At 36.5% G+C, this 14,449-nt stretch overlaps 1 protein-coding gene across 1 annotated transcript in view; it reads right to left on the reverse strand.

Annotated features, from left to right (window-relative positions):
- The window catches only part of TMEM244 (transmembrane protein 244), a 72,457-nt gene extending 60,853 nt beyond the window's left edge, over positions 1 to 11,604 (reverse strand). Inside the window, 6 exon segments of the mRNA XM_045805621.2 lie at positions 640 to 684; positions 2,232 to 2,324; positions 2,327 to 2,353; positions 6,059 to 6,132; positions 7,662 to 7,747; positions 11,575 to 11,604. Of these exon segments, the coding sequence (XP_045661577.2) occupies positions 640 to 684; positions 2,232 to 2,324; positions 2,327 to 2,353; positions 6,059 to 6,132; positions 7,662 to 7,747; positions 11,575 to 11,604 (355 nt within the window).
- Positions 11,605 to 14,449: the final 2,845 nt, after the last annotated feature.

Here is a 14,449-nt window from a genome sequence, read left to right on the forward strand (position 1 = left end):
TGTTTTCTGTATGAACCAAACAATGTTGGAAAAGAGTACACACTAAGACTTAATGGATATGTAAGAGAAGTGGAAAATTAACCTGTAGTGAAGGGAGCTAATGAGTAACATAAATAATACTGATACTATAAACAGATAACTGGCCTTTGGGGAAAACGAGAGGGTAAAATGCTGCATCTCCATTTCTCATCATTAAGTATGACCACACTTAAAACCATTGCCAAATTTACTGAAAGGGGGAAATGTAAAACTATTTGTAGTCAATACCTAGCTTAAGCCAAAGGAAAAGCTTTAGAAAAGTCCACTTTAACTTGGCTAGTTTTCTTACTAGATGTATAATTGATGAATTCAGTTGCTCTATTTGTGGGAAGAAAAAAGTAAATGAAATGAAATCGTGCTACTGTAAAAATAGTAACGCCATTCATGTTGAAAGAGAACCAAAAGAATATATCACAAATATATATCCGGTGTTTTATTCCATGTAATTTTAGAATGATGAACCCTTTGAGCAGTCTTCTAGTCCAATCACCTGACCCACATAAAAAATATGTTGATGCCCCACTATATTTATAAATATGTATGTGGAACATAATACATACACATATGTGTATAATATATATAGGTATCATGCGTATATACCTAAAGCAGCCCACCAATGTGATGTCAGGGGGAACTCCAACATAAGTGAAAAAGAAAAAAAAAGAGTTTACTCATTTTTAAAATATGTGTTATTTTTTACACATGAAGAAATACTTCTGTTTGGTCAGATCATATCCACAAGACAAAGAGAAATTTTATTCACATTCATGAAATCAGGTCGTCCCAAAGCTGTACTTAGATCATAGTTGACGAGGTCATTTATTAAATCAGATGCCTGAAACTCGTCTTCTAGAAAAGATGTTAGGTTCTTGGGTCAGCTCACAGAATTGATTTGAGTGTTATATAACAGAGATGGTCCTAAGGCCATCCCGAATCCTCGATACCTGACTTTCTCTGGAGTTCTGAGCCGCTTCACTCTGAACTCATGTCTATTCAGCAGTATTTCTTAAGTATTTTCTATGTGTCATGTGTTAGATAATTACCTTGTAACTTTTCTGGGTCCAGAACCTATTGCTTATCTCAACCTTAAAGATTCAGCCACCCTATGCCCCAGAGCCCTTTTGCAAATATCCCATGGCTGTCTTCCATGTAAACTTAAGCCCCAAAGTAAAATAGAGAATTTGAAATATGCGGTTTAGTGGTTCTGAAAGTTACTAAGGAAGGGTGTGTCTGGGGACAAAGAGATTGATATACTAGCATTCTCTAATAACAGTGATGCTAGGATGTAACAATTCATTTGGAAATTGTGAATTCTTAAATTGGAGACTGATGAAGCCATTAATAGATCACAGCACTGAGAAAAAAATGAGTAATTTAAGTTGCTAATAAATACTAATAACTTTGAATTATAACTTGTGGTTTATTCCCACCCATCCTTTGACTAATATCTTTTTTTAATAATGGAAGATGGGAAGGGAGAAAAGTTATAATAGAAGAGTAAATTTTGAACGGATGGATGAAGGAATGGATGAAACTTTCATTTACTGAGTAATTATTATATGCTTAAACACTATGTCAGACAATTTCTCATTCTGGTTGAAATATCCCTAGATCTCCCTGCTCCATAAAGGAGGCAACTAATGTGAATGATGTTTTGATTTCCTTTAAGACTACACACCTCATAAAAAGGTAGGACTGAAATTTGATTCCATTTTCTGTTGACTCCAGAGATCACAGGTAGAAATAAAACCCCTTAGTTTAAGAATGCAGTATTCTTGGTAAAATAACTATTGTTGGGAAGTCTGCAAGCCTGCCGTGGTGGGTTTCCTCAGGGGCCAGTTCCCAGTCTGGTCAATTTCTGCCTCAAGGAAGGGTTTTGGAAGAAAAGTATTCTGAATGGAGGCAACCCCTGTACAAGCTGATGACATGCTGAACATTAGAGGAGAATAGGAAACATCAAATTTCAGTACAGTTTTGAATCAGAAGATTCAAAACCTCTCCCAGGAAGTGGTAAAAGAACTTAGTGGTGGAGGAAAAATGAGGGGTGGGGGGAGAATCAGCACCATAAGTTTTTATGATTAAGCCATCAGAGGACAATACACATATAACAACGTTTTACTCTTGAGAAGCAATTTAGGTACAAACTCAGATTTAATATATTTTCTTTGTTTCCTTTATTTTAATTTGCTTACCAGTGGAAGTGATGACAACATGAAGAATAGTTACTGAAATAGCATAATCCCAGACCCATTCTTCTACAACCAGAGCGAAAAGCAATCCGCAAAGTAGGTGACCTGTGTTGAGACTAGAAGAACTGCAAATAGAATGAAGAATATAATTATTTGGAACTAGAAAAACTAAGAATTTTGGAACACAATTAGTAACAGGACCATTACAACTTACTCTGTGAAGAAATTTTGGTTAAGAATTTTCAAAATATCCCATGTCTTAACAGTCCTCAAATTTGGTTAAGAACTTTTTAACATATTCTGTCTCTTAATAATCCTTTGACTTATAGAAAAATAACAGTATATAATTTGTTTCACATTCTTTGTCCTTATGATTTTAAAGGTAAAATACAATAAAGAAAAGTTACCATGTAACCAATACATGCTGATCTGTAATTGGATTGCAACTGTCTGTTTAAGATGTAGTAAAAACTAATGAAAAATCAGTTCTGAGTTTTCAGAAATGAACAAAAGAAATATGAGTTATAACATTTCTTTGCTCCTAATTATTGCCTTACCTGGAAATGAGTTCCTTCATGTCTTTGTAATAAAATGGCATGTTCAGATCGTCATCTGGGACACATAACCAATAACCATGGATGAAAGGAAGCCTCCTAAATGATTTGTGTGGATGGAAGCACTCTTCTAAATCCCCCCAATTGTCTCAGAGGGGTCTCCCCAAACATGTATAAAGAGCTAGTTATTTATAGGTTAGGACTGCAAACCTCTAAGAGCCTTGAACGTGTGAAGGGTCAACCTTTTGCCTCTTGTCTTTGATACGGATGTTTAAGACTATAGTGGTTTCGAAGGAGAGATCCATCAAACATATGTGACAAATAAATGTGACATACCATCAAGGTCCTTTTGTAATATTACTTTCTGTAAACATTACCCTTCTTCTTTTTTTTTCTTTGACAAAAACGTGGCATATGATTACTATGTTCTTATAATTCAGGAATCAATGAATCTAGACAGGCAAACTTTCCATTTTTCAAAGCAAAAGGTAAAATAATCACATTATATCATATTGTGCAGAAGTAATTTATTCACTAGCAAGCCAGGGATTGTTTCATGCTGAGCAAGGCACTAACCAAGTGAGCAAGTCCCAAGTGCCATCCTTTTGAAAGGCCTTACACTCACTCCTCAATTTGATTTAATTTCACTTACCAGGTTTCGAAAAGTTGAAGGGAGAATTCATACCAACTCCTTTTTTATCATACGGGAACAAAGTTCAGTTCAGCATGTCCCGTTCCCTAAAATCGAGGCTGTGGAAGGAACTTCATTGCTGTATCATACTGATACCACCTCTTCCCACATTTCCACTTCTACCTCTATCAGTGGCTCCCAGAGCTTCTAGATTATTATAGGGAAATAGAGATGCCTCTTTTATCAGCATTGACAGATTTTATAGGTTAACTTGCAGCTGCTTGGAGACATTGATTTTTAGTCTTGAACAAGCTGTATTTGCATATATTGATAAAAAAGGCTTATGCTTTGTTTATAATATGAAAGAAAGCATGATTTAAAAGAAGTAGTACAAAATTTAAAGTCAGGATACCAGTGTTATAGTCTTGCCTTAGAGCTTAGGAGTTATAAAACCTTGAGTACAATTTTAACCTCTGGGTCAGTCTTGTTTTTTTCTCTATAATTGGGAAATGGAGTGCTATCTTATCAACCTCAAGAAATTGTTAGGAGGATTTTAATTTAAAATGAAAGCAATTTGTAACCTATTTTCTGCTATGCAAAGGAAAGATATTAGTAATCAAAATGTTTTAACTAGACTTAAACATTCCAGTGTCCTTGCTAAACCTACTCTCCTGGGTGACAAAAATCATTGAAACAGACAAGAAACTTGACCCTAACTACATGCCCAAGGCTCTGAGATTACTCTTACACTTTATCTCTGAGATTAAAGTCTAAATTCTCAAAGTAACAACTTTGAAGAGTTATGGCAGTTATCTCCTCAAGCCCAAAATTAAAGATCTAATAGGCTAAGGTTTTATTGATATCTTCGTACAAATGTTAGTGTTTTGTGAGAGGAGAGAATGATATAAACTGTTCCAGGCATCCTGGGGATCTTCACTAATCTCCACTATGTAAAAACACAACCTTTCCAATAAGCTGTGTCATTCCTATCTTTCACTGACTGACCCAAAGGCAAGAATTAAATAGTAACAGTTGAGTTTTAAATCCCCTCCCAAAAACCACACATACAGCCTTTACTTAACTCTTTACTGTGACTATTTCTTTATTAATTGTGGACAGTTTTGATAGAAAATAAGTTAATTCTATCTTCAGTAGGAAAGCACATAAAGAGAAAGTGAAGATAGAATGTTAGACCTCTAGGGGCGCCTGGGTGGCACAGCGGTTGGGCGTCTGCCTTCGGCTCAGGGCGTGATCCTGGCATTATGGGATCAAACCCCACATCAGGCTCCTCCGCTATGAGCCTGCTTCTTCCTCTCCCACTCCCCCTGCTTGTGTTCCCTCTCTCGCTGGCTGTCTCTATCTCTGTCGGATAAATAAATAAAATCTTTAAAAAAAAAAAAAAAAAGAATGTTAGACCTCTTGTGTCTCATTAGAATGAAAGTCTCTTTTTCCTAATGTAGTCTTTGTCTATCCAAAATTGAATCGATAATAGCACCAAAGAAGGTTACCCATTTGACAAGGTTGTTCTAAAGCTTTTTAATTTGAATTCAGTAATTTTAACTGACCAAGTTTCCTGTACAAGTCATATTCAAAAATCTGGTTTCTTTGGCTTCAGGCAATTGTTGTATATTTGTGTATTTGTTCCAAAAAAAAAAAGTCCAGTGGTTTTCCAAAGAATTGTAGTGTTAAAAAATTCCACAATTCATTAAAAAAAAAGAGTAGGAAGAAATTTAACAGACTATTAAGAATAATTATGTTTAGAAAGTAAGTTTGTGATCGAATTTCTTCTTTTTCTCCTCTCTACTTGTAGGTATTTTATAAGTTTTCATTAATTTATATGTATTGTTTTATAATGGAAATAACATTAAAATCTCATTTTTCGAAAGATGGGATGAACTCACCATGAATCCCCCCAAAACAAGTATGTTTGACATATATCCAATACAAGTGGCTATTATTATTAATATACATAAGGCTTATGAATGTAGTAGGTACTAATTAATAATTATTTTTTCAACCAAAATTATGAATTTAAAAGAGATAAATTTTTTCTTAGTATACTCTCTATATTACTTTTCCTTTGGAACATTTTTTCCCCCTATTTTGGAAAGAAAAATCAAACTAAGCAGAAATGTACAAAGCAGAAAATGAAAGTTCTCTGTCATTCCAGCTGGGAGATAACAGTTTGTTGCATAATTCTCCAGATTTCTTACCACTGACACCATGTATTTTACTCTGTTCTACAAAAATGAATAATTACACTACACAAACACTATTGTCGTCTTCATTTTCCATGCCATAGCTCATGAGCATTTCTCTACATCAATATATTAAATCAGTCTTCTTCCTCTTCTTTGAAAAATATTTAATGTGCAAAAACTTGACCTACAAGATCACCAAATAAAAATTCCTCTAATAATTCTATTCAATTATTTCACTATTCCATCCTATTCCGTCTTTCAGGAATAGCCACTTCAAAATTTTGGGTGGCATTCTTCCACATTAATTTTTGAAGTCACATATAAAATACAGATGGCTGAGAGGAAGTCCTGATATGTTATAAATTTTTCTAAAACAAAAACTATTTTGTTTTTTGAGGCATTTAACTCGCTCATTAACAAAGATTGGAAATTAAAACCAATTACCTTTATAATTTGTGTTGAGCCGTGAGGGGTTTGTTTTGAAATCAAATGGTGCCAGGACATCCAACTCATACACCCTGAAGATGTTGCAAATGAAAATAGTTTACTACGGGGGAGGCGGTTCAAAACTTCGCACATCAAGGCTTTGAACATCCCTCTTCCCGCCATAAGTCATTCGCTTTACCCACATTGTGGCGCCTTTAGAAGCTCGCTGACTTGTATGGCAGCCAAATAATCTTTTCCACCACATTTTCTAATTTGTCCAGTGAAGTTCCCCTAGCGGACTTTGTTGTGTTTTAGCCCTTAGCTGTCATCCTGAAAGTCCTTTCCATCGAACATGAGAAGAGAACGTAACCTAATTCTGTGGCAAGCGCATAGGCGTGGAAATAAACCAGACCAAGGTTCTAAACCGGATGGATTGTGACACTGTGAATTTGGGCAAGTCAGTTCCATTTGGAGCTGAATTTCGGTGTCTTTTCTGTAAATTGAAAAGGTTAATCTCTGAGCTCTTTTCCTGTTGTAAAATCTGAGTCTATAAATACACACCTTCTACGGCGCCTGTTTGTAGTTGTGAACAGCTGGTCAACCCGTTAGCTGCCTCCTGGAGATGTAAGGCCCAAGAACTTCAAATCCCTCTCCTCTGACTCCCATGAACTACAAATCCCTGAAATCAGGCTCAGAGAGCCCTGACGATTCTTCACTCTTCCCTGCTCCAGGCATGGCCTCGCCATCTCCAGTCCCAGAAGCAGCTGAGCCTGTGTGTGAGCAGCAAATGCTGCCTCAGTGGGCTTGCCTGCAAGCGTGCTGAATAACATTATTCCCATTGCAGAAGTTGCTATAATTATTTTTGGTTACTCATTTGGATACTGAAATCAAAGGGTCCTAACTCCTTACTTGCACAATAAAATTAAGTTATATAAACACTCGACTTCTTGGAAATTATTTGTAAATCTACATAAAAATATTTCAAGGCAATCAATGTATTGGCAACCTAAATTTGTAGAGGCCAAAATTAAACCATAGCAAGACAAAAAAATTACCTGGAAAAAAAAATGGCTCACACTTGCATAGAAATATTACTGAAAATACACATTTTACTTTGTCCTCATAATAACCCTCTTTTGATCAATTACTTCCATTTGACAAATGAAGACAATTAAGAGAAGCTCTATGGCTTAGTTAAGATGTTTCCATAAGGTTAGTAAAAATCTGGGCCAGAAGTTAGGTCTCCTGACTTGGGTCCCAGAGATATTTCTAGTACATACCAGAAAATATTTAAATTTGATATGGATTATCTCTAAATTCCCTTCGAATTCAAATCTGCTCTGCTTCAATACCAGCCCAGGGAGTAAGAGCTTCATTTTCTTTCCATCACCATCTTCCAAAGAAGTAAGAGAACGATCCTGTCTGGTCCTATCTATCCACATCATTTCATGATTTTTGCTTTGATCATTTTCAAAGATGGCACATTTGCTCTCTTTCCTTTAAAAAGGTAAGAAATATACCATTTTTTAAACATTGCATCTTCTGTTCCATGTCAAGTATCAGATATAAACTCCTTTCACATTCACTCTTAGCTTTTTAATTCTGTTTGAAGGCAACTTACTTGAGCATCAGGCAGCACATGCCCAGAACTGCATAGTACACGGTGCAGAAGAGGATGACACATATAAGAAGATTCTGCAAAACAAGCTGCAGAGAACACAGGCGTGAGCTCCAAGAGCCTGGGTTTTTTCACATGGTTGTTGGTAATGAGTCTGACAAACAAAAGACGATGGATGACCCCTCGATAGTGTTGGCTAGCTTTGTTTTGCTTGGAGACCCACAGAGTGGGAAGAACTTCAAAGTCCACAATGGAAGTTTTTCTGACTGGAAAGGCTGGCATGGTCCACATTTGTACCAAGGATTAATGCCGTACAAAAATCCATATCACTTACCTTCCATCTCCTACCACACACTTCCTACATGCTAACATTTACAGTTTAATTTGACAACATGATTTTAAATTGCAGCTATCTTAATAGTCAAAATAGAAGAGCTGAGAAATTTTGAAAAGTGTGAACAAAAAGTACATAACACAGTAATAATTAAACCTGTGTGCAAGAATTTACAGAGCAATTGACTACAACACAATAGACAGTCCTAAAACGGCCTCTGCCACATATGAGATTTTTGAAGGAGGCATTGCAGATTAATGGGGACCAGATGGATTGCTCAACAAACAGTGTTGTGAAAATTGTCTAACTTCTAGACAGAAAAATCCCATTAGATTCCAGTCTTCTACCAGACACCAAAATAAACTCAAAATGGATTAAAGGCTTAAATGCCAAGAAGTAAAATGGGAGAAAATATTTGCAATATATATTATGAGCAAAGGATTGATATCCACAATGCATAAACACATACAGATAAAAAAAGACAAACAAACCAAGAGAAAAATGGACAAAGTATATAAATAGGCTGTTCACATGAATAAACATTTAAAAAGCCAATAAACAATTGAAAATGTCTGAACCTCACTATTAATCTCTCGAAATATATTCTTATGAATGTAATAAAAATGTCAGCATTTCACATAGAAATTTTCCAGTTTATTCTTTTCCCTTTTTATCTTTTTAAAAGTCTTCTTGTTTGGTCAACACTTTAACACTTTAGCATTATTCATTTTCTCTGAATGACCATTTTACCAAATTTACCAAATCTTTTAACTGGCCTGGGTACAGAGGAGCCCTCCACTAAACGCAAGAAGAGAAGAGAGCACAGAGCACACCACAACCATTTGGCTGAATGGACCAAGTTTATAGACTTACCAAGAACTTACTTCTTTCAACTATGTAAAAATGGGTGGATTGTCTGGCCTAAGAGAACCAGAGGGAATCAGGACTAAAGGGTTCTAGCACCTTCAGGATCCCAGCCCCCCACCCTGCCCACAGCCATGCCGTCCCTAGCCCCTCCTACTCTTTGCCTGTAGACTCCCCTTTACGAAGTCTCTTCTCTCTCTGCCCATTATTCTCATCCCCCTTTTGCCCTTCAGTATCTCCAACTCCTGGTTGCCCAATCTCCCCTCCCTCATGACCTTTAGTCTCTTCTTAGCCTCATTCATTTATTTATTCATTTGTTTTATTTTATTATTTTTAGTTGAAATATATTTGATGATTAATACTGTGTAAATTTAAGCATACAACATGGTGATTTGTTATAGTTATATACTGTAATATGAGTGCCATTGTAGTGATAGTTAACACTTCATCCTGTCTAATAATTATCATTTCTTTTTTGTGGTTGGAACAATTAAGATTTAGTCTGTTAGCAAATTTGATGCTTATAATACAAAACTGTTGTCTATTTTCTCTATCCTGTGCATTCGATATCTAGGACATACTACTAGCTGTGAGTTTGTAACCTTAATACCTCAATCTTTCTTTAAGACCTGCATAGTCTTGTCATTCATGATGGCTGACACAATCCTTTTTAAGGGAATAAGTAAAAGGATGAAACCTTCTCACAGCTCTCTTTCTTTTACTAGAGAATAAAAACCTTTCCTAGAAACCCCCATCAGATATCCCATTATGTCTTATTGACCACCACTTGAGGTCATGTGCTCACTTCCTTAATAATTGCTGACAAAGAGTAAAAGGGTCTAATGATGAGTTTAGAAAATTGGGACTTTGCTCCCAGGGCTCAGCACCTACTGCTGTAATAAAATAAAAATTATTAGCAATTACTAGCAAGGAAGGAAAAAGGGGTGTGGGGTCTGCTAAAAGGTAGGCAACTCAGTGTCTTCCAATATGTGGTAGAATCAGTATGGAAATAGTGATTTGTAGAGAAGATTATTTAGAGGTCAAGAGAACATGTGAAAGTTTTAGCTGAGTTGAAGGTCCAACTACTGTGCCCACATTTAAGTTGGTTGAATTTCTTCCCAACTGTGGGGATAAGAATCTGCTGATGGAAGCTGGGTATGTGATAGGGAACAACATTGGTGCTTCTGCAGCCTCAATATTTTCTTAAGGGTCATGAGTCTTTGGGATTGCTTTACTCTTAATCTATATGTTAATAACAATCTGTTTTTCGGGGCGCCTGGGTGGCACAGCGGTTAAGCGTCTGCCTTCGGCTCAGGACGTGATCCTGGCGTTATGGGATTGAGCCCCACATCAGGCTCCTCCGCTATGAGCCTGCTTCTTCCTCTCCCACTCCCCCTGCTGTGTTCCCTCTCTCGCTGGCTGTCTCTATCTCTGTCGAATAAATAAATAAAATCTTTAAAAAAAAATAATAACAATTTGTTTTTCTTTTAATTTGAGCATTAATAAGCTCTAGTTGAAATATTTCTAGATGATTGCTTTATTTCAATTCAATCCAAAATAAGATAAATGAGATGTAGTCTCTATACTAATATACAAACATGAAACTATTTTTGTTTCTATGTTAATATCAAAATTTAAATAATTTTTAAATGTAGTCACTTGCTATAAAATTTTATTTTTATAATCAAAACAGAGAATTGTGATACATCCTTAGAAAACACATAAATACTAATATGTGTAAGACATTTGGAGTTATTTTTTAAAAAATGAAATCATAATTTGTGGGAGAACATATTTATTGAGAAATTTTACATATGGGTATGTCTACTTTCCCCCCAAATTTACAAAACACTATATATAAATAGAATTACACATTTTAAAATTATTTTAAAAGAAATATTTTGAAAAACAAAGCATACTTTTTGAAAATAATTACCTTCTTTTCCACCCAAATAATATATTTAGATTTTCAAATAATTCTTTTCCTATAAGCAAATTCAGTTGCTTCTAGTAACTTCCTCCTATAATCTATACTCTTCACAGCTTACAAAAGTTACTTTCTAAAAGGTAATCAGACCGAGACATTCTTCTGCTGGATATCCTCCGATGGCCCTACAGTCATCAGGATTCATTCATCCATTTTTTCATTTGACAAATAGTCACTGGGCTGAGTGGCAATGCAGAGTGAATTGGATGTGGTCCCAAGCATAAAAACTCAGTCTAGCAGTGTTTCTCAAATGTACAAGTATCAGACTCACCTTGAAGGCCTGTTAAAACACAGATTTCTGGGCCCCCAGTCCCAGAGTCTCTGATTCAGTGGGTCTGAGGTGAGACCCAGAAATTTGTGTTTCTGACAAGTTCCTGGGGGATGCTGGGTCTTCTGTTTCTATAACCACACTCTGAGGACCACTGATCTAAAGGCAAGAATGATGAGTAAACAAATAGCTACAATACATAGAGCGCTCTGGTTGGGGAGTGTATGGAGTGCTGTTTTAATAACATATTTTATTTAGTCCAGGATATCCAACATATTGTAATTTCAATGCTTACACAAGATGAAAAATTATTAATGAGATATTTTATGGTTTTTGTTCATACTACATCTTAGAAACCCAGAGTACTTACTTACAACACATCTCAATTTGGACCAGCCACCTTTCAAGTGCTCAGTAGCATTGTGTGGCTAACGGCCACTTTATTAGACAAGACAGTTCTAACCATGGCCATTGCTTTTCCTTCTGGCCTCATCCCCTCAACTCTGTCCCAAATGGTTGATAGTCTAACTCTATTTACTATTTATTGTTGGATTACTATCTATCAAGCATTATAACCATAATTTCTCAATCTTTCCACCCTTCCCCATACCCACCATTATGTGCACACATGAAAAACTTTCTGGGTATGGGTAACTATTCTCTGCATTTCACAGATTTGGAAACTGAGGTAAGAGGGGTTAAACTTAGCTCAGCTCAAGTGGCCTGTATGTGACAGGGCTCCAGTCCAGAGCTGCTGATTGTCAAAGCTCTTCTTTGCTGTGTACCGTCCGGCCTCCCACCTGCTAGGCTCTCGATAAAAGAATGTTGAATAGTCAATTCTAGTTCAACACTTTCTTTTTAAAAGGATGGAAACTGATTCTTGACTAGGTTCAGTGAAGGGCCCAAGGTCATACCTTTATTTAGTGGCAGAGACAGGAAAAAAAAAAGTGTATTCAATTACCAAAGGAAAGATAATGTTACCCAAATGACTGAATTGATAACTTTATTATGATTCAATTATTATTGTACTTTAGGAAAAACCAATATATAAGAATCAGAGTTTATAGAAGTCTAGATATTTAGCAACTGCCAAGATTTTTATTACTCCTTCAAAAAACATATTTGAGTCCTGAAGCAAGTAAAGTGTAAAAAAAATTTGACATATATGACATTTGGCTATTTGAACTTGACTGGATATTTGATGATATTAATATTTTAGGGTGTTATAATGATTGGAGATTTATCATATGCAAATGCAGATCATTATAAATGCGATTTCTTTATTAAAAAGCTCCCATGTTGTTTTATTTGTGCATAATAACAAAACTATTTTGAGAGTAGACTATACATACACAAGTCTGAAAAATGTGCAAATTTAGGATATGGTAAATACTTTATAAGTTGCTTTCAAAAACACTGTCTGCTATAAGTCGTCTTTACACTGTCATCTTTTTGATGCAAAATATTGTGAGGCCAGCTCTCCTTCCACTGCCCTAAACACAAAGCAATTTTTTAATGCATTGAAATTAAGGAGGGACTACACCTACTAAAAAAGAATAAAATTCTTTTAGTTTGAGGTCTCAGAATCCCCCAAACCACAACTACTATATGCAGGTGGTGTGTCCTAGGTTTCAGAGCTTTAGTGGACCCTGAGTGCCCCAGCTGCGTAACTCCTTCAACTCTCCTGCCAGTTTCCAAACTGGTTTGACTGGTGTAGGAGGGCTGACAATACTGACTCCATCTTTGGCTCTCCATCTTGTTCACGCTCACACAATGACCTCCCTCAGGGCTATGTGTACAGAGGCCCCATGGAGGTGAATGCATGCTCTGCCCAGAATGTGGAAAGGCTTGTTGGGATCTCCCCGCTGGTGCGCAAATGGCTCCACTTTAGATAACTACCGTTTGCTCTACAAAATCCATGGGTTAAAGTCTGGACTTGGTGGAGAATAGCAGTGTAGCATCTGGATCATGATCCCCCTGATCCCCACGGTCACTGAGTTACCCTGAATAAAACTCTGTGTAAATGGTATAGAGTGGCGTGCTTCGTTTGTCGGTCTCAAAGTGCCTTCTTGGTCTGGAAGAGACTTTACTGTCCCTCCTCCTCCTTCTAACTCTGGGCTTAATTCAAAAAAGGAAAAGCTTGGCGCACTTGGGTGGCTCAGTCAGTTAAGTGTCGACTTTTGGTTTCTGCTCAGGTCATGACTCACGGCAGTGGGATCGAGCCCCACAGCCGGCTCTGTGCTCAGTGCAGAGTCTGCTTCAGATTCTCTCTCTCTCTCACTCACTCTCTCTCAAATAAGTAAATAAAATCTTTAAAGAAAAAAAAAGGAAAAGCTCACATTCATTCCATTCTTCTGGAATCAATAGCTACCTTTCATTCTTCTCTTCATTTATCTTTTGAATTTTTCCCGTTGTATCATTTCGTAACACCCCAGAGGGATGTCTTCCACATATTTTATAGTATTTCTTTGAGTAATTGGCTAAAAGATATGGGGTCTAATTGTTCTATGATACTTGCCCCATTTTATCTAGAGGAGGAATGGGGCGTGTCCTTGATGCTCACTAATGTATACATAGTGCCTGGTCCGGTTCCTGGCACACAGTAGGTTCTCAGTGAATGTGACTTAACTGATTCACTACAGTTTTAAGGATTGAGAGAAGCATGGCTGGTTTTCAGCCTACACATGGGTTAAGGAGTATCCATTATGACAGATCAGAGCCCAGACCACACAGAACACCACCTCCTATGAGAGCAATCTTTGCTGAACAATAAGAGAGTAATCAATCACCAGATAGTTATCGAGTGTTGACATCGTGCAAAGTTATCACACAGTAAACAATTAGACCAAATAAATATATCCAATGTTTACATGACCGTTTAAAGTATACCTGTAAAGTTTAGCTCACCCTTCAAAATAAACAGATTGAGCTAGGATAATCATCACCTCTTCTCAGATGAAGAAACAGAGATTCAGAGAAATGAAGTGATATTCACAAAGCTGATCAATGGAAAAGTTGCAATTTTATACCAAGTTTATTAACTTTAAGTCAGAAAGTAAATTTGGTGGTTCTGACCATGAGGGCAAAACTACTTCACAGAAGGGAGATAACCTTGGTTTCACAATGACATTGAGCTGTTAGTAAGAATCATAATGGTCCACATTCTTCATATTTAAATCAGATCACATGACCTGTATGTAAATGGTTCTCAAATTCTCTTATTCTTAAGAAATACCAAATGTTTGCATGCGAAAAGTGCAAATTCCTCACACTGCATATCTGGATATTAGGATTCTGTAGATACTGGGTAGAGGCCAAGTATCTGCATTTTAACGACC

Source organism: Ursus americanus, chromosome 11, assembly GCF_024610735.1.
Source record: "Ursus americanus isolate L20-20 chromosome 11, mUrsAme1.1.p, whole genome shotgun sequence".
Classification (NCBI taxonomy): Eukaryota; Metazoa; Chordata; class Mammalia; order Carnivora; family Ursidae; genus Ursus; species Ursus americanus.